Source organism: Myripristis murdjan, chromosome 3 (genome assembly GCF_902150065.1).
Source record: "Myripristis murdjan chromosome 3, fMyrMur1.1, whole genome shotgun sequence".
Lineage (NCBI taxonomy): Eukaryota > Metazoa > Chordata > Actinopteri > Holocentriformes > Holocentridae > Myripristis > Myripristis murdjan.
In genome coordinates, this window is record NC_043982.1 from 25078025 (window position 1) to 25101691 (window position 23667).

At 39.1% G+C, this 23667-nt stretch overlaps 2 protein-coding genes across 3 annotated transcripts; one reads left to right on the forward strand and one right to left on the reverse strand.

Moving 5' to 3' along the window:
• Positions 1-100: 100 nt before the first annotated feature.
• gnpnat1 (glucosamine-phosphate N-acetyltransferase 1) lies at positions 101-5533 on the forward strand. 2 transcript variants are annotated; one of them, XM_030046425.1, is made up of 6 exons: positions 101-239; positions 1921-2087; positions 2306-2368; positions 2858-2985; positions 3369-3430; positions 3924-5533. In XM_030046425.1, the coding sequence occupies exons 2-6, from the start codon at positions 1934-1936 to the stop codon at positions 4069-4071; spliced, it is 555 nt and encodes a 184-aa protein (XP_029902285.1). In that variant the 5' UTR covers positions 101-239; positions 1921-1933; the 3' UTR covers positions 4072-5533. The 2 variants fall into 2 exon arrangements, with proteins under 2 accessions (XP_029902285.1, XP_029902277.1); XM_030046417.1 differs by having other exon boundaries at positions 1924-2087.
• Positions 5534-6695: 1162 nt separating this feature from the next.
• styx (serine/threonine/tyrosine interacting protein) lies at positions 6696-12657 on the reverse strand. The gene is made up of 11 exons (XM_030046405.1): positions 12448-12657; positions 11946-11978; positions 11288-11341; positions 10775-10872; positions 10629-10689; positions 10467-10503; positions 10329-10368; positions 10044-10094; positions 9707-9779; positions 8816-8909; positions 6696-7269 (listed from the first exon to the last, which is right to left on the reverse strand). The coding sequence occupies exons 1-11, from the start codon at positions 12505-12507 to the stop codon at positions 7196-7198; spliced, it is 675 nt and encodes a 224-aa protein (XP_029902265.1). The 5' UTR covers positions 12508-12657; the 3' UTR covers positions 6696-7195.
• Between the last annotated feature and the right edge of the window lie 11010 nt (positions 12658-23667).

A 23667-nucleotide genomic window follows, 5' to 3' on the forward strand; every position in this document is an offset into this window, starting at 1 on the left:
GTGTGTGTACGCGTGTACGCGCGTGGGGAAACGTCATCGGGCCGCGCCTTCAGCACAGCAGCCGTGCCACGTCATACACAAGTGCTCACGCCAGGCGGAAACAGCCGACAGCCCCATGCTGTTTCAGTCAATGATGTAGCCCGACCTAATGCAAAACTTGTAAAACAGCCCCCGGTTCTCTCTCATCTCACTCTGACAACTCAACCACCGACATAACCCGTCGTGTCATCGCTACACAGGTAAGCAGTGGCGCTCTTCGCATTGTAAACAAAGCCTAATGGTACAGAAGTGAATGTGAAGTATCTTTAAATTAGCTAGCCGTCGTTGTGACAAGCTAGCCGGGTTGAGTTTGATAGTCTACTGGCTTGGCTCAACCCTACACCTCGCCAAGAGACACGACAAGAGGAAGATGTACTATAAATACGGCCAGATACATACATTAAGCAGCGGGTGTAATCTGATATGTGTAAGTTATAACACGGAGCTAATATTGTATTGCTAACACGGCAGCCCAGCTAGATTAACATCCACGGTGGGAGTTATTTATCAGTCAGACTGAGTTAATTTTGGCGATTTACGGGAAGACAGTTCTTTTGTCGTCACTTGCTCGTCTAAATCTGTAAGCCTACAATAGATATAACTATTTAATATAATCTGACATCCCTGTGACATCCTTATGTTGTCAGGGACAAGCTCATAATCATCATCTACTCGGATTGTTTGCGTAGTTGCCTGATACGGAAATGATGACTAATAGCAGCGTAACAGTGGTTGTTTTGATGCTATGGAAACTAAAAGTATAGGTGTCACCTGTTTAGTCTAATCCCAGAGACGCACTGGGCTGTAGTCATTAGATGTAATGCATCTAGTGATAAATCAAGTTGAGTTTGCTATCAGCTACTTGTGGCACTATACAGCAGCAGAATGCCATTATCGTGTGGGAGGGCCCTTCTCAGATTACACATCCTGGATGGGAGGAGTAGCTGGTTGATACTGTATCCAGGTATAGGAAATAACCACTGTTAATGAATGGCATCACCTTATTAGTGTCATTATGTGAGCGAGGGCATGCCCATGTATGTGCCACCTGGCCTGTCACCCAGAGGAACGTCATCTCAGCTCTGTTATGCAACAAGGGCTTTCACCAAAGTGTATTTGTCAGGACAAAGTTCTTGGATGCTCAGGACAAACAGGCAAACGGGCGCCCAAACGGACAAGGATTCACAAATTAATGTTCAGTCCATGAGGCCGGAACAACATTGGACTGTAAGCGTTGTGCTGCTTTGGTATTTGATTCAGCACATCTTTACAGGTCCCAGGGGCTGTAGAGCTGGAAGACTTGTGTGCTGTTGTCAAAACTTGCTTGTGTTGTAATTTGTTTACTTGTTCAAATTTGAGTTTATGTAGAGCCCTAAATCATTGTTTAAAGTCGCAAACGGCTTTACACCTCCCTGACTTAACCCTCATCGCAGGCACAACAAACAGACAAGCAAAAAACTCGCCCAAAAACCCACAGATGGTAGGGAAAAACAGAAGAAATCTTGAAGGACTACAGTGAGAGGGAGCCCCTTCCTGCTCAGTCAGGTGTGCAATAGGTGCTGACCAGGTGGGCAAATTATTGAATGGAATCAAATTGCAAAAACTACAACATGTAGAGTCAAATAACAAATTAAACTTGCTAAATTACACAGCAACAATATAAGATTCTATGAAAAAATACAAATTGTATAAATAAAACACAGTAGGGGACAAGCAGACAAATTGTTCAACCTACGAACCCATTACTGTGAACATGATCTGAATGAAACCTTTCATAGAAAACAGCACACATCGCAGGAGGGTTGTTTGAGTACATAACCAGCTCAAGATGTGTCTCTGGATGCATATGTGTGTCTTAGTGTATTTGGGTGTTCCCCCAAGCAGAGATTGTGGAATGTTGCTGGACGAGAGCCCCCTGTTCGAGCCCTCTCTGCTCCAGGAGCTGGACTGGAGTAGCAACACTGTGTCCTTCTCTCCCCCAATCTCGCCCTCCAGCCCAGGCCAAGGCCTGGTGCTCAGGCCCCTCTGCACGGCAGACTTTAACAGGGGTAAGACAGACTCTGGATTACAACATCCAGTGAAATATAATGAAAAGAAAATGGCCATTTCAAGAGACAATGTGAAAGCTATGGTGAATTTTTCTTTGTTGGATACAAGCACTGGGTGTCAGTCATCACCTTTGTAGTTTTACAGTTCAGAGCAGATTGAATGGGAATATCCCTCCAGCCATGTTCACCTCCTGCTCTGTCGCACTGTTTTCATCCAGGATTCTACAAGGTTTTGTCTCAGCTCACCCTGGCAGGAGATGTCACACCAGAGCAGTTCATTAGTAAGTCCTGCATAACTCATTACTTCCTCAAAGTCACACTAAAGTGAAATTCTGATGGTTATTAGTTTGTTTTGAACAGTGGTTCTCAATTTTTTTTCTCATGACCCTTAAAACAAACCAGTGCCTACTTGTGACCCCCTGTCACAGGCTACCAGTGCAGAGTGGTGAACACTCCAGCTAAAGAATGACCTCCTTTCAGTTTGTTCCATTTGCTTAATTATCAAAAGAGGCATCACATTTTAAAACTACTCAGTATTTCACAAGAAAACAGAAAAAAAAAAAATCACAGTAACTTTGTGTATTAAAAGTTTTTTTCCTCCTCCTTCCTGACATTTTATTAAAAAATAATATTAACATTTCAGTAAGGATTTCCATAAAATGAGATTTAAAATAGGTGGAAACATAGATAAGAAAATAGACGACAATAAATACATACCGGTAAATAAATAACCAGAATAAATAATATGTGTGTTGTTTGTTGTCTGCCAGAGAAATTTGAGCATATGAAGAAGACAGGAGACTACTATGTCATCGTGGTGGAAGACACAAACCTGGGGCGGATTGTTGCCACAGCGACGCTGATCACAGAGCACAAATTCATCCACTCCTGTGCTAAGGTATATTCCAACTGTTGGGCAATTTGGTATATTTAACAATACAATGGAGGCAAATAAACAACTTGATTGAGAAATCACCATTAGGCAAACAACCACCACCCAGACTCATATCACAATATTAAGGTACTGTTGATGTATTACCCAGCCCAAGAGATGATGTTGTGAAACCAGCTCATTTTACCTAGCTTTGATTTACATGTGGCAGTGACATGTATTGATTTTTCATTTAGTACACTGTAATAATAATAAATAGACTGTAATGATACTACACAAGAATACTTTGTCTGCTTACATTGAACTTGGTGTTTAATACCTTGAGTGGTGTCTGACAAACAGTGGAATTGGAAAGAATAAAGAGTCACTTTGTTTTCTTTTGTTTTTAGAGAGGCCGGGTAGAGGAGGTAGTAGTCAGTGACGTCTGCAGAGGCAAACAGCTGGGGAAACTGTAAGTAGAGCCGCCTGACGCCTTTGACACTGAAACCTTTCTTTCAGCTGAATGTACGACTCTGCCCAGCTAAAGATTTCTTTGGTTGACCAAATCCCCTACTTTCCCAGTGATTAATCAGTGAATCATCCCCCCACCCACTAAGATGTGTTGTGCATCATGGTGACATCTTGGTGAAGCTGTTTAAGCCAGAAATCAGCATTTAGTTGCACGGATGCACCAACACTTAACTTGCCAAGTGAAATGCATCCATGCTACTGCCACCCAGCAGCAGAGGGCTGACTAATCAACTCACTGCAATCTTTGTCAGCCAAAGCCCACACAGCTGACAAATAGGTCAACCCTAGCTGAATGGTAGTTAGTGTAAGACCCTATGTGTTCATTCATGCACCACAGGTTTATTTAGGTGTTTATTTAGCAAACATCTCCTGTATGATTCCTAATTCCTGATTCCTTTTTTAATTTCTGTCCTTTCTCTCTGTTGTCACTGCAGGTTAGTTTCAACCCTTACTCTTCTCAGCAAAAAACTGGGTTGTTACAAAATCACACTGGAATGTGCAGCCAACAATGTGGCTTTCTACCAAAAGTTTGGCTACTCTGCCTCTGAAGAGACCTACATGCAGTGTCGCTTCTTCGACTGAAGACACAGGAGACTTTAAACCCCCTTTTTTCTGCGGTTTGTTCTCCACTATATAGACCCATTGAGATCAGGACTTGCAGAGCCTCTGACTCTAGGAGTGCTGCTCGAGAGTGTGTCGTGCCTTTTGGATTACAAAAGGTTGAGGTGTCCCGTAACACTAACCACATTTTTTCAGTGTGCACTTCTTTGAAAATTCATAAGAAAATACACGCTCAAGCCCTCATCTCAGTCAAATACCATCCCCTGCCCCTTTAAGGCTACCTCACCAGGGTGGAGCTCTGACATCGTGGTACCCCACCCTCTGAAGAAAGGAATGTCAGTTACGCTTCATACAATTTTCTTCTTTAAATTCTTATTTTGTTACATTGTAATTTATCAAATTACTGCATACTGACCAAAAGAAAATACCTAACATATCTGGTAGGATTCTATTATATAATTGCAATAAATGCAATTATTGTTTGGAAAATCAAGATTGTACTAAGTTCTAGCTCGAAAGCAGCTAAATTTTCATTGGCAAGAACTACTGTCAAGTTTTTTTTTTTTTTTTTTTTTTTTTGAACAAGATGAGCAGCATGTGATGTACTGTAAGCCACCTCATTTGAACTCAACCTCAGATGAACTTAGCCTGTTCTGTCACATTACTAATTCAGCCTCAACAGCCCAACTTTACTTTTGTTCACCACAAATTATAAGATCAAATGTGAAATGTCAGCTGTCTTAAATGCTTATCACTGAGGAAAAACTTGAGTTGGCACCCCCACCCTGAATTAACTTTTGTTTTTGCGCAGGCATTTAAAAAAAAAAAAAAAAAAAAAAAAACAGAAATTGGCTTTGGGTTTATTCTGTCCTTTGATTAGGAAGAGCTATGAGTTGATTATTAATATCTCTGAAGACTTTGCTCTTCCTCTCGGGTCATTTTTTTTTTTTTTCCTGGGGATGTATGATGATTCTAATAGAAAACAAAGAATTCCTGTCAAGTCAAGACTGTTATTGTAATGTACATTTCTTGTGAATATTTGAAAACTTTTATATTTTATAAGGAAGTGGTGAGACGTTGACAAAAGGTTCTGAAAGTTTTGTATTTGGAAAACGTAAGAAATTTGATCACAGTTGTGATTAGGATCAAAGGATTTGTGTGATGAGATGTAGACAAAATGTCTTCTTAAAATATCTATCTTATTTAAGTTTTTGTAGTAAATTTGTTTAATTATGCTGGACTTCTTGTGGGGAAATGGGGAAAATATTTAATGTAATTTATTTACATTTATGTACGGTAATAGTCAAATAAAATAGCCTACGATCTGCCATAGTTTCTCTGATTTCTACATTCAGAAAAATCCTCAAGACAAACAGGTTAAAAGTGTACAACAAACTAACTTTTGACTATCAAGAGTTCTGTTCTTTCTAGTAAATCATTCAGGTTATGACTGATCAGAATAAAAACTTAAATTTGTATGACTTGTTTATTTGTGCAAATGTCTCTCTGTAGCTGCACATCAACATATTTCAAAACAACCCGAGAGGTGGAATGCAGCCTGGTATCTTCAGGCATGTTTAAGTAATGCCAGATGTTATAATAATACTGAGATTTTGATGTCTGTAATTGTAGGCATAGATGATGTGTACTGATGCACATTTCACATGCATATTGGTGGATAATGAGTGTGTTTGGGCTACATATCATCTGCATTCAAAAATACTGACAAAACATTTTATATTTTATAAAACCTGCAATTACAGTTGTTAAAACATGTTTTTAATGCATTTTACTGCTACATTTAGAGATTTCATATTTATGGACCACATAGGCCACATGGATTAATCATTACACAGTTTCCCTTTCATTGCAGCTGCACACGCTTGCCACAGCTGTCGTTTACTTCACCACCACAGTAACAAGTGGCAGGGAGGTTTCGATATAGCTTATAGTCTTGTGCAGTGGCAATGAGAAACTGCCCTGCGGTGTCCAGTTTGGTCAGATGTAAGGCTGTTCTGTATTGTGGCTGCTGTGTGATATGCCACAGGGTAAGTTAAGTCTTATTTCTTTCATGTAAGAACACTGAGATGTCATTAAGAGCAATTTAAGCTGACGTACTATCAGTTATAGCTTGGGTTATTTGCACTTCAACTGTTATAATTCTTGTCATAATGGCCAAACAATTTTGCTTGAGTTTTTTTTTTTTTTTTTTTTTTTTAAGATTATTTTTTGGCATTTCTGAGGAAAGGCAGGGTAGAGACAGACAGAGGGGATGACATAAAGCAAATGGCCTGAGGTCAGATTCAAACCAGGACGCTGCGATCAGCACTTGGCCTTAACAAGCCGTATGCGCTCTTATCTGGTGGGCTACCCAAGTGCCCAACAATTCTGCCTGACTGACAAAATCTTTCCACTTATGTTGTCCTTGTTTGACAGTGTCTGGTCTGAGCTATGAAGCCTGGTGTTTAAACTTCAAGCAAGAGGGTATGCAACAGTTTCTTTCTTAGGCCTACCAACAGTGTTTACCATTTTACTGTACCCATAATGAACATGTCACGATTATGAACAAAATGCTTCGAGGAAACTGTCAAGGTTGTGAAGCATTTATACACTACTGTCATATATAAACTCAACTGAACACAGACTTAAGTCAAATTCTTTTTATTAAGCAGTGAATTGTTATTTTTCATTCCTTACTATCTCACATTAAGCCTGATATTAGTCCATATTCCTAAACAAGGCTTAGCTATTCCTCTGGTCGTGTCTTCCACTGGGCAGGCGTCCTGACTACATTCCCTTTTGCTGCCTGCCCCCTTCTGGCCGACCATGGTAATAATTCAAGTATCGAAAGTGCATTATTGCAATACTGTCCCGCTGCAAATGCAAAATGCTTTAAATACTATAAAACTGCAAAAAATCTCCCATCAGTGCATACAGCTTGAGAAATGAAAAGAAAATGAAAATACACAAAAATGTTATCAAATCCTCCCGTTCCTCCCGTGCATGTCTCAGACATCAGGAGCTGTTCCCCCTCCCGCCCTTGACCCCTCCCCTTAGAAAAAAGTTCAAATATTTACATTTTTAATCCCAATAAAAATGTAAAAAATAGAGTGCACTGCGCCACACAGCTAAGTATCAGCAAAGCTCATCCATTCTGTGCTGCTGTGACCTGCATTCCTCCAAAGTCCTCGTCTTCCTCCAGGCTGCGTTTACGGCTCCCTATGTTTAAAAAAAAAAAAAAAAGAAAAGAAAAAAAAGGGAGAAAGAGTAAGAGAAAACAAATGAACCTACTGCGATACATCAAAATGTCTTCTCATTTGACAAGCAGGACTGTGAGATTTCTGTTGAGTTAAAAAGAAAGCCTGCCATGACTAAAATGGAAATTATTTTGCACAAATGCCCTTTGACCATCTCCTACCTTAATTAAACTTTTAAAATACTAGACACATTTATAGTCTGCATTATATTGAAATGGAGTCCGTTCAGGGGGAAGGGAAAAAGTTTAAAGGCAAGTTCGAGCTGGTGATTGGGGGCTGTGTGTCTGAATGCTCACTTCTGTTTGTGTCTCTCAATAATGCCTATTCATAAAAGCTAAAGACACAGCTAATGAATGCACAGTTGAGTTGGATGTCTCAAAATATTAGTAAGCAGGATGAGAACCATACTTGTCCAGAAAAACATCATCATTATTAGATTTGTTCTGGATGACACCCCAACGGCTAATATCACAAATGGAGAGCGGAGTACAAGTATGCTACTGTTGTTAATCAGCTGGGTGCTCAGTTATTAAAAAACTGTCAAACCACCTCAGTAAAACAGGGACATGGCAACATGGCAGAAATGTTTATCATCCTGGATGATATCCTGGATCAAAGTCGAGAGAAATCAAAACTAGAACTATCTACTTCTTCCTTTTTTACGGGGGTTGTCTAGTGTCACAAATTTTACTGTTTAACTGAAGTTTACCATCTCCAAGTCTGACTCAGACTTGCCACACTGACAACTTAGTCCTTGGGTCAATGCCAAGAACAAAGGCAGTCGAATGCTATTCAGCAGAAAAACAAATAAGGATGTCACAAAACCAGGATTTTGGTAGCCAGTACCAATACTAGTCGAATCCCATGACTCTTGATACTTGATACAAGATATCCAACTCAGCACACTTTGTACAAACATGAAGTCAACAGAAATTTTATGTGTTCCAGGTATTAAAACATACAGGCTAGAATAGAATAGGTTAGAATACAAACACTGAGTTATGAGTGCAACATCGGCCTACAGCATTCATGTAAAAAACACAGCAGTCCAACAAAATACTAATTTCAAATGCAAGGAACTGTATGAAATGTCCTGCTGCTACAATGAATACAGTGGTGTGATTATGTGCTCTCATTTTGGCAGATGGTTCTCTGAGCATGACTGCAAATTTTAAGTGATTCAGTATTTAAACATACAGGCTAATGCTGCATTAGAGTAATACTCAGGTACAGAGTGAGGGATCAAATGTGTATTGGTAATGTTAAAAACTTTGATATTGACTCCACCAGGTGTCGATTTGTGTAACATCCCTATTACCATCAACCGTCTTGTTGTGAAAGCAACACTGGACGGAGGCTTACTCAAGAATGCAAATGCTCTTGGAAATTCTCTTCTACATTCATTCCCACTTTGGTAAAGCTTCTGCCGGATCATTCTCCTGTGATATTATAGTGCTCAAACTGACACGGGGAGATACACTTGGTTATGTGGGTGGGTGTGTACAAACCTGGCACCCCAGCTTGTAAAGAGAAGGACCTGCCCAGCTGCATCGGTGACATCATTTTGATGGTCAGCTTGGCTAGGTAGATTGCTTCATACTCCTGGGAAACAGAGAACTCATTAACACAACTATTTGCAATGGTCTCGGTATAGTGTGCTTTATTATGCATTATCATAGGAGATCAAGAAAACTCTTAAAACCCTTAATCAAAAGCTGTCAGTCTGCTCTTCTGGCTTACATTCATCCTTACTGAGGAGAAATACACCTTGGGATTTTTTTTTTACCCTTTATATACCATAAATCTGTGATTCTAGGAGCTGTTTCCAGATCATGTGATTTACAGCTGTTGAGGCTACTGACAGTATAACAGGGTTGATATCTTTTTCAGTTATCATATCCAGCCTCATAATGAGCTGCTTACTTTGGGTGTTGTGAGCAAAATGTGACTTATACATGCACCAGTTCTTACAAGGATTATCTTAATACCTTGAATTATAATCAGATGCCAAACACATGCATCTGACATGCATCTGAAAGTCCAGTGAGGAAAGACTGCACAGGTCAGGGGAATGTTCTGGTTCTGGTTCTAGGGAGGTCAGAACTGCAACTGGACCATTTAGTATAGAAATGCTCGATAAAGAGTTAACATGAGGACGATTCACGTTTGAGGTATCATCATCACTTCAGACATGCATACTGTATTGCAGCGGCGCAAATTTCCCTTATACATATGAACTGGCCAGTTCTAGGGATTTTTGAGATGAACCACCTACTGGGAAGGTTCCCCAAGAACTACGACTCTTCAAGGGCTTTTTTTTATGTTTGCGATATGGTAATATGCTAACCTGACAAAGTCAAAGGTTAGCACATTACCAAAGTCTCTCTGTCAGTGCTTACCTGTAATTGATGTACAAAACCCACATTGGGGTTGATGCAGAACCTCCTCTCCTGGACGTGGCTGAAAGCATCCCTGCAGAGCAAACACCGAGCCTCAGCCATCACAAAGTTCAATCCTTCAATCCAACCCTTACCTTGTCTGTTATAGCAAATGCTAAAAAAAAACTTGGGAGAGGTACTTCAAATTATGCAATTATCAAATACTGGGACAACAATTAAAAGTGCACTTGAAGCCATTAGTTGCACATAACAAGGGACAATCAGACATGATAGGAAAAGTCATTAGTGTTAACTTGAGGGAAAATGAAAAGCAATTCATATGAAATTGAACAGTCACCTGTATTTCATCCCAAATGTCTCCATAAGGTATGCAATCACTAAGGCAGCACTGAAACAATACATGAAAAGAGAGAGTTTATTATGTCGTTATAATTCATGCTCTGCTCTATCACTGGCGTTTAGTTAGAAAAATCAGTTATATTTTCAGAGATTTTTTATCAAATTGTCTTTTAAATTTCTAACAACTAGTTCACAAGAAAAATGACATTCATATTACAGGATTCACTTCATTAAGGTTATGATACTAAATATCATGATGTCAAAAAACAAAACAAAAACGTACCTTCTTGATATCCCTGCATTACCATGAACCAGTACCTTTCCTAAGGGAATAAGACCAAAGACAGCTGATAATACTGCCCAAAAAGGTAGTGTATGTGTTCTACATGCATGTAATACTTTAATATTTTTGCCTCATTACCTCCAGTTGTTAAGCAGCTATCAATAAATTCTTTAGTCTGTTAAGGTAGAAGCAAAATTCAATAGTAAAGCACACAAGGCATGATAGAAATGCACATAATATCTGTGGCAATAAATGAAAACCTTGTTAAAAAAGAAGCAAGCAGCCCAGTTTTTAACTCACCATAGGGAAAAATCGTATTATATTTTCCACTGGATTGTCAGCAATATCTAAGACAAGGTATCTGTAAAAATGCATTGACACAATGAGAGCTAGACTGGTATGCTATAGTGTGCTCAGATGATACAAATTATTAACGAACTGCTTACCTAAACATATGTTGGAAATTAGGCTTGATAAAATTGGCTTCAATATCTTGGCGGACACATACAATATGTGTTATGCCCTGTCTCTCCAAGATTGGCAGCTGGATAAAGAAGACAGAGGAAAGCCACATTATTTATCAGAATAACAAGCAAAATGAAGCCTCTTTCTCTGCAAGTGTCCATTTTTTTTGAGTAGTCAGCAGGTCACCCAAACTATCAGTCAACTAGTTGGTTTCAAACAGGCGTCTTGGTTTTCTTAATAATTAATGTGTAATAAATTTCCTCTTAAATTCAGAAAAGGGGCAAAAAGCCCCTGTCTATTTCATGCTGAACACAGACTTGCAGCCCTGGTCTTTTACAGTGATAACATTTCAAATGACTTTTACAGGGAATATATAAGACAGCCTTCCGCATAAAAAACCTGTTATTATGTGAATCCAAGCATACAAAAGCTTTATCAAATATCAAAATAATTACAACTATTTGGCACTTATAGATAAACTATGTAACATTTACCTTGCTCTTCATTGCAGCAGAGTAGGGACCTAAAAACAATCCTGGTAATATCTCCTGCAAAGAAAGACACAGCATGACAACACCATCAAAAGCATTGACAGTAAAATATCTTGCTGTTCAGTGGCATCCTCTGCATATAAAACATGTTGTTTTAGCTTGAGGGCATTGTTTTGCTGATGGTGTGTTCACTAGCATATGGCAATATAGCACTGCATTTTGCAACCAATAGCGCAATCAGTCTCCAGCATGTCTACACCCAACATGGACCACAATGCAGTATTTTAAATTCTCAGGGACAAAATGTCCAACCAAACAATGACTTCAAAGGAAGTTCAGCATGACTGATCTGTTTCACTAAAGGGCTCCCAATCTTGACACGACTATAATCTCCAAAATAGACATTACAGCAGATGTTGATCTTTTATCTATGCCTTGTATAAAACTGACTTATATGTAGTGGGGATACTGAAATCTCAAGAGATCTCCAAGCATTCACACATTTATTTCCCATGATGTTAGTAAACGAGAAGACACTCGTTGTAAACCCGTGTGTATATTCTTGGGGATCCACAAACCGCAATTAATTAAGAAAACAAAGCTTTATGTACAAGCTTACAGACTACAAGCTGTACAATAGAAAATGGTCAGTGCTACGTACCTGCATTTCTCGTCTCATTGGATATGCCCAGTCCTGTAAGACATGAAATAAACATAAGAGGACAAATCAAATAAGAGGAATACAGCTGGTTGTTTGTGGTGGACTCAGTCAGCCATCATCAACCAGCTCACCACACAGCTAGCTTACGTGGCTAATGATGGGTAGGCTAGGCTATTCAGGGCTAGCACAGTCAGTGAGGGCAAAATGACACATCAATTTGCTGTGAAAACACTCCTGGATTAACAGATCGATGTGAAGATGGTATGGGATTAAGCCAATCGCGCAACAAAGTCTTTGTCCGTATTAGTTTTTTAGCTGGACAGCAACAGGGCTGCGACTGCTGGTGGCGAGTTTAGCTAGCATCAGCCAGACAAACACACATGACATTCCAGCCACTGCAGCTCCTACACACACACACACACACACACACACACACACACACACACACACACACACACACACACACACACACACACACACACACACACACACATACACACACCAGAAGGTCTTCTTTGGACGCGGGCAGGGACGGGAACTGAAGTTTGTTCTCCTCGTCCATTTTGCGGTGTCTTCGGGCACCGGTGGCCCGGCTCTGCGCACGGTTTCGATGTTTCTGACGGCGGGTTAGCTGAGGAAACGTTGCGGTTTGTTTTGAGGATCCACATGCATGTCCGCCATGCTGTCCCCTGACAGTTATGTCACGTGACCACGCGGCACCCAGACCGACGGGGTGGAAGAGCTCGGGAAAACGGAGAGCGGAGCAGCGGCGCCTAGTGTTCAACTTTAGAAGTGCACGTGTTATTTATTTATTTATTTCCTTATCATTATTATTATTATTATTATTATTAGTAGTAGTAGTACTAGTAGCAGTAGTAGGAGTAGTAGTAGTACTAGTAATAGTAGTAGTAGTATTGCAAAGGACACTACCTCTTTACTTCAGACAACAATGCATTAAGTTTAAGAGGCTTTTCATTCCGTTTCATCTTGTGGATTCTGCACACACACACAGCAGTGTGAGTTTGATTGTCATTGGGATTATTGTCTTTTATCTTGTAAATTATATCTCTTTTAAATAACTGCAGTGTGCACAATCAAAATTTCCATCTACCCATGTTGGGGTAGCATGCAAAACAGTGGACTGTAACCTTTCTTGTGGGCTTTCATCTTTATATGGCCTTACAAGTGCCAACATTTTCCATTTGGTTAATTAACATTTTTTCCATTCCCAAATATATGTTTAGTGTTTGTAGATGGTGTAGACTGAAATAATGCTTCATCTATTATGTGCATCTTAATGTGTTCAAATGTTAGTGAATTTCTTAATGGCCACAGAGTGGGCTAAGTAATCACTTTAGCTTCTTGAATCTAATTAATTTGCTCCATTTGTAGGGTGTCATTTTGTATGCACCAAGGCCTTTCATGCTGAAGCAATAGTGAATTTCCCATTGGGATTTACACGAGGTTTGCCTCCTTGTTTGCCTGTCTGTATTAGAAATAACCCACAACAAAGCTGCTCCACTCAGTCACTCACATGAGTTTGTGTTGTAAAGAGAGAGAACAGGCATGCACTACAGCGCTTTACACATTCTACCTACTTCCACCGTGCATAAACAGGTGACAACATTGTCTAAGAGTGAATGATAAAGAATTATTCACCACCCATGCACATCCTCACTAAACATTCACTGAAAGACCACACAATACCACTAAAGAAAGAGCAGCCTGTTCGTTTCATTGCATTTTTAATCATATACATACATATATAAAAGATACGTAAAGATGAAGATGAAATTTTCATTGAATAATATCCTGAAGTTCTCAGCAGTTCACTAATAAGAATATCTATACAGAAATAGAAGGGGAGGGCTGAGCTCCAGTCAAATGTGGCTCTTTGTCTCCCTCAATAGGCAGTAGGCAGTATTACACCGCTGATGTGGGTTAACTAACGCGCTATCATAACATCACTGCACTGAACAAAGTCAGAGTGGTATCCAGCAGCAAAGGCTAGAATATGAAGGTTTTTAATTAAAAAAATCCATTACATTTGTACTGAAATACATTGTGTCATCTAAGTTAACTTTAGCATTAGAAGGAAAATTAGTGACAGGGCCACTGGGTCTTTGTTTAGAGTTTTTTTTTCTTCTCAAAATTCTGAATTTGCTCACTTACTTAATGGCACGCACAGAGTTTTGCAGGACTTCAGCCAAAATCCAAACAAAGCAGTACAATGAAATATCTAATTAACAAAAGATCAAAGTGAAAATCAATCTGCAGGAAGCAATTTCGCCCAATATAAGGGCAACATAGTATTTGGTCAGTTATTATTTAAAGGGCAAAGCAGGAAGGTATTTATTTCCCATTGAACAAAATGGCCACAATAAATCTGCGGAGGGGCTGATAGGGTTACTAATCAATACAAATACACTCTACAGATTAAAACAAACATTTTGTTCTCAAGCTGAAAAAGAAAATGACAAAACAGTATTACTACACTGTTTTCCATGATGATGTTTTACCTCCTCTGACTGTTGTGAAAAAGTGTCTTTATCATTTATGTCATGTATGGGCTCCTGTAATTTAAGAGGACAGGACAGATGAAGGCAACACCAAAGACTTTCCCATGTTGTTGCAGTTCCCACTGATCAGCAATAGAGATTAATAGCAGCCTTTTCAGATTTCCATATCTCTCTCTGAATGAAAACCCAACAACTTATTTTTGCAAATATGATAAAATGAGAGAACACTAGAAATGGTAGTGTTTTTTTTTTGTTTTTTTTCCTGGTGTACACAACAAACCGAAACGAAGCCACAAACCAAACCGTGGCTTTATTGAACGGTTACACTTCTAATAAACTCATACAAAAATAGTCCCTCTCAATCATCACTTTTGAGCCACTAGAAGTGTGTGTTGGTGTGTGTATCTGCAGAAACTCTTCCCTCTGCCTGAATCTACTTATTTTGCTGAACTTGGGACTCTTCTCTTCAGCCTTTGGGCAGAGAGTGTGTATGTCGCTCCCAGCCAATAACAGTACACAAAACCAGACTGATAGCAAACATCTAATAGAAAGCTAGGGGAATTGTAGATGTGCACTGCAGACTGCAGAAAAAAGCAAATACAGTGAGGCAAAATGCCAAGCTCTGAAGGAGAGGATGGTGATGAAGAGCGATGCGGTGTTGGCCACTACCCCTTGGTTAGCTTAGCCAGGAAAGAGAGGCTAACTTTGAATGTTGTATTTGCAAACCACAATGACAAATTCTATTCATTCTGCCTTTATTATTGGTTGTCATAGCAACAGTCACACTGGTTGTCTAATAGCCATACGTTTGCTCTGCCCTCACTACTATGTGAGAAGATGCAGGTTTGCACAGATGGAGAACACCTACAGGTAACCATAATCCTGTGAGGGAGTGAGTTTCACTTACAACTCATGGAGTTGCTTCACATCTAAAAAAAAAAAAAAACGAGACATACGTCAAGCCTGGGACATAAGTATCCACGTAGTCACACCATAATCTCAGAAAATCCTTGTGTGTAGCTCAGCAACAAAACAATCACATCTGCCGAAATGTAGAGCAGAAGAGGCCATGTGCCAGTTTTAGCTTGGCCATACTCCTACATAAATAAAGGTTGAAATTGCATGACCACCTAATCATTTTCTGTTGGATCATGACTCCTTTTTGTGTCCCTTGCTTTTTATAATTTCATGTCCAATATCTACAATCAGAAGCCATCAGAGTCAAGATTGTACTATGTGTTTAAATACCATTCAACATTATAAAGCCACAGGGAACAGAATTTAAATCACCTTTCTGAGATAAGATGAAAAAAAAATTGAAATATGTCTATCTTTAGTTGGAGGGCATGAGATCTGGAAAAAGCCACTGAATAGCCATGCGGGTTAGAGGGGGAGCAAAGCACATTAATACATGCACTCAATGTATGTATGTATGTATGTATGTATGTCTGTGTGGCTGTTTCAGTAGTGCTATTTGTACTGCAAAGCTACCCATTTTAACATCAGATGTCTTACAAATGAATCATTTTTAATTATTGATCTTATTTCTGTGCATAATCTTGATTTTCTGTCTTGCTTTGCCAGTAAAGGACATGCAAGTGTGACAGTTGTCAACTATGTGATCTGATTGATAGCCTGATTAATGTGTCAGTAATGTATCAGTTCATTACTAAAACACACACACACACACACACACACACACTAATCTACACATCCCTCTTTGTCCAAAGGTTTCCACACACCATGCTGCGTTCACTTGAACTTGCACATCAGAGTTTTGGTGTTGTAAATTTCCAACCACAGGCACCTTGCTTGTTAACCAAATTGCCCAAAATTCGGGTGGCACCCTATCAATCCCAGTGATAATGCTTGTGCATTGCTTTGCTAACGGTTGTGAGCTTGGTGCTTAACCTTTAATAATGTTATTAAACTATGGTTGAGATAGCAATGACCTTTTACTCTCAGGGGAAAATCCTGGGGAATCTTACAGTTTTTCTCTGAATTTTTAAACACTAGCAGTGATTCTGTTTCTGAAACCATGAACTCTTGTAGCCGATGCATTTACCAAGTGTGCCAAACTGAATGCACTTTCTCTGCTTTACAATCAGTTTGCAATTTAATAACACACTTCTGGCAACACTGCTCTCTACGTCACTGCACTGTTTAATCAGATGCCTTTCCACATTCAGACGTGAAAACACTTTTACATAAGAAATGAGTTCACTTACAAATCAGAGCTTGAGCCACAGGTAAACATTTGGTTTGGACAACAATGAAGGCTAGAGTATGACAGAGAGGAAGAGTAAGAGGATGAGGAGGTGAAAAAGTAAGATTAAGTCTTATGGCCAGACTCAAAAAGAAGGCAAGATTTTGCCCAAGTTTTTTTTTCTAGCACAAGTGTTTGTTGTCTTCTATAACTGTGATTTTTTTGATTTTTGAGTAGAGTTACACTAGTACATATTGAAAAATATGTACTAGTATGTACATATGTACGTGTGTGTGTTCATGTATGACAAAACTTTATTGCAAACTGCTGTCCTGCATATAGACAAAGAAAAAGCCAGTGTTTTTCATTTGTACTATAAATGTGTAGTTTGTGCTTTGTGTGCTTATTGAAATTCTTGTTTGTGTGTCGTGTACTGACATGAAAGAGTTTGTCGAGTTTTCAAGAATTGTTTGCTACTGCAAGAGATGTATATCATTTTTCTGGTTTGGTGCAAGGTTTTGTAGTGTAGTGTGTAGATTTTTGCAAAAATAGCCGATAGTTTTAAAGAGAGCGAAAAAAAAAACCCCACTGTATATGACATGACCACTCTGTTTACTTATTGTCATAAGAATTGATTGGCACTCACTTTTAACTTTCAAGTTCTTATGAATAACAAAGCCAAGGTTCAGCCCGGCCTCTGTCAATGACATTAGCTCTTGACAGCAGAACGATAATGACATTAGAATTAGATCTCAGCTCCAGCGCTCCTTGCCTTCCCACCACCCTTCTCCTACACCTGAACTGCCCACTAGGGAGGGAATAATTACCATCAGAGTCAAAAGAGCGATTTGGAGTCTCCTGTGGCAGACAGTGTGCTGCTAGAGCAGAGTGCGTGTGTCTCCTGTTGCAGACTGTGTGTTGTGATGGTGTGCTGTGACATAAAAAAATGCTGTCATTGTGCTCTTGATCAACGCGGCAGTGGGGTGCTTCACCCAGAAACTTCCTCAGCACTGCAGTGAGTAAGAGAATAATGAGAAAATCTGCATTTTATTTTGTAGTTTTTATTATTGAAAAAAATTGTGGACAGTAGGTAAGCATGTTTTTTTTTTTTTTTAATTAAATTGCTGCTGCACTCTGAATAAGACAATTGAATACAGTAAAACAAAAAGTGTTAACCATCCAACTTTATTGCAACACTTTGCATATAGTGCAAGTAATGTGCTCATTTTGCACACAGTACTGTACACCCAATTACACAGTATTAGTAACCTGTAACTTCATTGCATTATTAATTCACTTATTACAAGCTCTGTCTCATAGTGAGGGAAACTAAAGGATCTGTTGCATTACGGCTGCAGTTTAGTGCTGTTACCTTTAGAAAGCTCTGTTGTAACCACTCTTAGAAAAGATTGCCATCCTTTATGGTAGTTTTACTGCACAGTGTTATATTTTGTCTCAGGCAAAGAGTCTCTGATCTGTGAAATAACTCCAAACTATCCTTTCCACAGACATGGCTGAATGTGCTTGCGTCACTTTAGTACAATGTTTGACTGTACCAGTAAAAATACCAAATGTCATGTAGACAAACTGAATACTCATAAAGCAAAATATTGTTGTGCAGAGCCATTGTCACCAAGCAAGACAACTTATTTGAGTAATTTGAATATTTTTCCAAATATGCAGCTCATTATGTAGCCACAAAACCAGACCCTCTGTGGTTTTCATCTGGTTGAATAATTACAAATCTGGTCCTGTCTCTGGCACTTTACTGTCACACAGTTTTTAATTCTTATCTGCTCATTCAGCCAAATACCTGATCACAGCCGCCACGTTTGGTTGTATTCCCGTGTGACTGCTTTGTATCACACCGATAAAAGCGGATGGTTGGGGGGGTTCTTCACCTATTTATACAGCAAGTATGCCTTATCATTCGATGAACACTTACGCACCAACAGCCTTTAGCTCCTGTGATATGTGACACAAAGCATATGTTAATCCATCTCTTTTACCCTTTGGAAAGAGGTGTCTACTCTGCTGGAAGCTCTGACTGACAAATTTACATCCATGTGATGTCCTTTGATGTTAGCATGATGGATGTGAACAAGATGGAAATAGGTGTCCATACTGCCACACAGTAGAAGTATGATTTTTTTAAGCAGAATTGGGAACAGTTAGTATTAATTATCATTATTTCAAGATATTTTATTACAAAAAAAAAAAAAACCTTCAAATGTTACATTAGATTTATAAGGTGAATATGTCTAATCAAAGTTTGCATTTTTCCAGGAGCTTCATCGGCTGACCTTTTATCTTGACCTGTAACTTTGAGGAAGCGCTAACAATCACTCTCTTGCCCTCGCTTCCTCTTTACTCCCAGCTTCTACATGACAACGTGGTCAGTGTGCAGAATGCCGATGATCTTCTCCCCCCACCTTTCAGCCAGGGAACTGAACTCAGGGAGGAGCCCGCTGACTTCTACAGCTTCTTTACTAAACACCGACTGATCTCAATGGTATTGTTCAGCTGTACATTTTTTGAAAGTCAACTTTGATTTGTCTCAGGAATACATAAACAATAATCTCTTTGACTTTCAGAATTTCTTTTTCCAGAATTAGGCCTGATGGTTTTTACTAGCAGCTTCATGACAAATAACGGTACAGCTGAGATAATAAGAAATAGCCTAGATCTGTTACAGTATTAGAAACAAGTTGCACCCCATCATGGCTGCTTTTTTGTAAGAATAATAAACTCCAGAGTACTAAACTCTTGGGAATAGTAATAAACTCTTGAGAATAAAAATGGATGGATAGATAGATAGATTTTATCCCATACAGAAAAACAGTAATACTTGACTTATTGTTCATGTCCACAATGGTAATGTGGATCTTCTGAATCAAAAAATCATTCTTTTACAATCAATAAACCTCTGACAGCTGCTGTGCTACAAGATGAATCGCTAGACACAGACAGAGGAAGCATTACGGCGATTTGACGAGAGTAAGGCGGGAGACAGCAGCCTAAATTGCTGCTGCTGGCTTGGAGCCCACTGTGCCCAGAGGGCCCTATATAGAATGAGTGAGTATGAAGCAGTTTTATTTTTTCTTATATTCATGAAGATATCAAGTCTCGCTCTAGGTCTTGGAGAGGAGGAACTCGGATGTATGTATAGAGTAATACAGCTCTTCAACCTCCTGCTCTCTCCGTCTAAAAAAAAAACAACCCTCCATATTGTCAGCTATTAAATGCAATCATCATTCAGTGGTAGAAAGACGCTTTTCTCAAGTATTCCACAACTTTCAGCACATTTGACAGTGGATCTTTTGGCTCACATTAGGTAGTAGTAGTCATATTTTTATTCAGTCATCACACACAATGCAATAAGTGCATCCAAAATAAACAGTATTTTACAGTCTGTTATACAATAAGAATAAACAGTGTGGACAGTATACTGTAAACAAAATAATTAAGAGTGAGAGTTAAGTAATGACTGAAAAGTCACAGAAACATAATGCTTATATATGCCTGCATTCTTATCAATTTAAGCTGCTTTCCAGAAATAATCAAGTAAGTAAAAAAACATTCACACTTGTAACCCTAAAAATAGCTTTACTAACTGATATAAAGTGCTATCAGTCATGAAACTGACAGGATTTTCTGACTGTTTGCCGATAAGTTGAAAGACTCAAGTTTCATGAGGCAATTCATGCTTCTCTCATACAGAAACATCATCAACTACTGAAAACACCATGATCCACGAAAGCTGTTTCTTTATAGGTCTGTGTGGTTAGTCTGCACTCCCTTGTTTTGAACAATAACAGTGTCTTCAAAAATCTACAAGAAGACACTTGAAAAGAGGCATAATCATACTTCAGATATCTTTATATTCTTATGCAAGGCTTGATGTTTATGAGCTTGCAGATACATTTGCATTTGCAAACCTGAGACACTAGATGGCAGTCAAACATTATATTCCATAAATCCATCCAGCTATGACAGCAGCAGGTGTTCGGTATGCCCAGACACATAGATGGGAACTGTAGATAGTCCCTTGGTTTTGGTGAATGTGCTCATCACTATGTACAGGTTGTAGTGCTAAAAACAGACCATAAAAGCACACTCCAGCTCCATTGCACCTTTCATTTTGACACTGCCTTGGGCCCAAATGCTCTTGAGTTTGGCTTGATGACAGGGCCTGGAGCCTGAAACATTATCAATATTAAGGGGTGCATTCGAGCAGACGAGTGCACTGACTCTCCTCTCTTTTACTGGCCAATATAGCAGAACATCAGTTAAATGTATTGCTGGCTCATAGCTGTTTAGACGAATGATGAGGCTCCCTTAAACACTGCTAATGTCTATTAATGTGTTGGCAGGTCCTGTAAATATGGAGAAGAGAATGGGTTTTTCAACAGATCTTAGATGAATGTGACAACTCTGTCATGAATATTTTACATGAATATGAACCATCACTACTATATACAACACTTTTAATGTGCCCTGCAGAATTCTGTGCTTGTAGCTTAATACTTAAAGTGATCGTTTTGTTTTTAACATATATAGTAGTATTTATTGGTTTATGCAAGTGTAATATATCCACCAATTTTGGTTAACTCCTTACCTGTTGTGAGACTCAGAGCTTCACAGGGAGTACACACAGCTCCAAAATGAATGAGGTAGAAACTGGAAAACAACACAATTTTAAAAGGTGGCACAAAGTTGAAAACTAGTTTTAAAGGATGCACAACAACTCACGTCTGTTTTGGTTTCACTTTCACTTTTCAGCACCCTTCTGTCCAAAATGGCGGAATTATTTTACAGCAGAAAATAGTTGTGCCATTTCAGATACAAATCGTTCATTTTGGAGCAGTCCACCCCTGGTGAAACTTTTGTTCTCATGATGGGGAAAGAGATTATGAACCAGTCTTGGTGGATGTATCATACTCACATGGACAAACAAATACATAATTTACAATGACAAACATCCATGAATTTCTTATGAAGCCTTTTATAGTTTGTACAAAACTATACAATGTTTTTACACCTTCATATATTATAGAAAAGCATGTTATCCCTCTCTTTCTGTCCATACAGCACACTGTGATGTTGAGCAGATTTTTGCCACCTTATATTTCATTATACTACATCTCCAGAAGTTTGTATCAGCAGGAAAAGAGATTCAAAGTGAGTCACTGAGTTCACTCTGGGCCCGTGTATGAAAAAATATAAGAATACACACCAACGGTGTTTCATCAATACTTATTCACTCAGTGCCATGTACTGTATATGTCACCATAACGTCATCTAAAAACATTTATGTTTAGGCAGACAGGGTCTTCACTGGCAAGACTACGCCTCCCTATCAGCTGCTTCTCACCGGTTATTGAGTCTGCGGCTGAGGCTCAGCCCATCATTACAAAATTAGAGATTGCAGGCGTAAAGCGATACAAATGAGGAGGTCACCCCTGATGGTTAATTGGTAAGATGTAATAACGGGGAGGTGATATGTGGGCCCTTAATTGTGTGTTTACCGCACTATTTATTGGAGAGTATACCCTCCCTGGGCTGGTCGCTGATTAGCTGAACTATGTTTTCTACTGGCATGCCATCAATCCTGCTTCATTAAGGACACAGTGTACCGGATGTGAGAATAGCACAATTTGTCCTGCGGAGGCATCAGCCCTGCTAATGATTTTCATATTTCCACTGACATGAAAAAACAAACAAACGAATAAATAAACTGGAGAGCACTAAGCAGGGCACATACAGTACCCTCACCAACACGATGCAATTGCCCAGATATACAAGTTCCACACGTTAGGATATTCACCAAAAGTTAATCACACCCACCGCCACAATCCCCTTTGGCCAACTGATATGAGAAGTGTGTCAGTTCTGCTCTGTAACTAATCTTTCCACAAAGTTTCACTCAAATCTGTTCTTAACTTTTACATGTACTTTTACAGTCTTTAACAAATTTGGCGCACAGGATGTCCGAACTGATCTGAACAAAAGGTAGTCAGTTAGATTTGATACAAAATAGGTGATGCTACAGCAATACTTCAAATGTATATGGAAATAACCTATTGACCATTAGTCTAATGCATGTGAAATTTTGCATCATCATTGCACTAATGCCCAACAACACTACACTGGATGTATTATTCGGGATGTATAATCTATACAGTCTCTGTCCATGATATATAGTCAGTGGGTGGAGCTGTTTGCCTTGACCCTGTTAATTGCTACATGTATTTTTTAGGTGTGTGCAAGAGGGAGGTAATGAATAAAGAGACAGAGGGGACAGCACTATGGGTGTGTATGGGAGTTGCTGTTATTTTAGATTGTGTGCCGCAGGCTCTCCCACTATGTAATTACTTGCTGTCTAGGCCAAGGAAACCTCACAAACACAAACAATTCATATATGTGCATGTATGTCTGATGTGTGGGGATGCAGGCGTGTAAAATATGATTGTAAGCTACCAAGTGATCGCTCATGAACACAAGTAGCCTACATCTGTATGTTGGGTATCCTGTGTATGTTGTGTATTATGTGTATGAACTGCTGTCTGTATTTATTTATTTATTGTCTCCTGGCTGTACAATGACTTTCCCTTTCGGTATAATAAAATTTACTTACTTACTGACTTACTTACATGGTGTTAGGTGAATGTGTTAAATGTGTGGATTACTGCTGTTGGATTTGTGTGTATATCAGTTTCTGTAGGGACAAAACATGACAATCATGTTCATGATTTACATGCTTCATTTGTGCACGGCATATTGAACACATGGTATGTGCCCTCTGCAGGGATAGATTCTGCACCTGAGTGTTTTTTTTTAATGAATAAATGAATCAAGAAATTATTGTTTAGTGCTTATAGCTACTGTAGCCTTATTTAATAGGCTGTAAACCTTATGAAGTCAATGTAGATTGTTTAAGATGACCTAATTGTCAGATGGAAGCATACTTTGGTACATTGAGGCCTTGTTTTACTGA

Coding starts and splice junctions, on each gene's coding strand:
- gnpnat1 (XM_030046425.1), top strand. CDS start 1,934: ATGTTGCTGGACGAGAGCCCCCTGTTCGAGCCCTCTCTGCTCCAGGAG. Junction 2,369..2,857: donor CACACCAGAGCAGTTCATTA/GTAAGTCCTGCA, acceptor GTTGTCTGCCAG/AGAAATTTGAGCATATGAAG. Junction 2,986..3,368: donor TCATCCACTCCTGTGCTAAG/GTATATTCCAAC, acceptor TTTTGTTTTTAG/AGAGGCCGGGTAGAGGAGGT.
- styx (XM_030046405.1), bottom strand. CDS start 12,507: ATGGACGAGGAGAACAAACTTCAGTTCCCGTCCCTGCCCGCGTCCAAA. Junction 10,873..11,287: donor CTGCTGCAATGAAGAGCAAG/GTAAATGTTACA, acceptor TTCTTTATCCAG/CTGCCAATCTTGGAGAGACA. Junction 10,690..10,774: donor AATTTCCAACATATGTTTAG/GTAAGCAGTTCG, acceptor GCATTTTTACAG/ATACCTTGTCTTAGATATTG.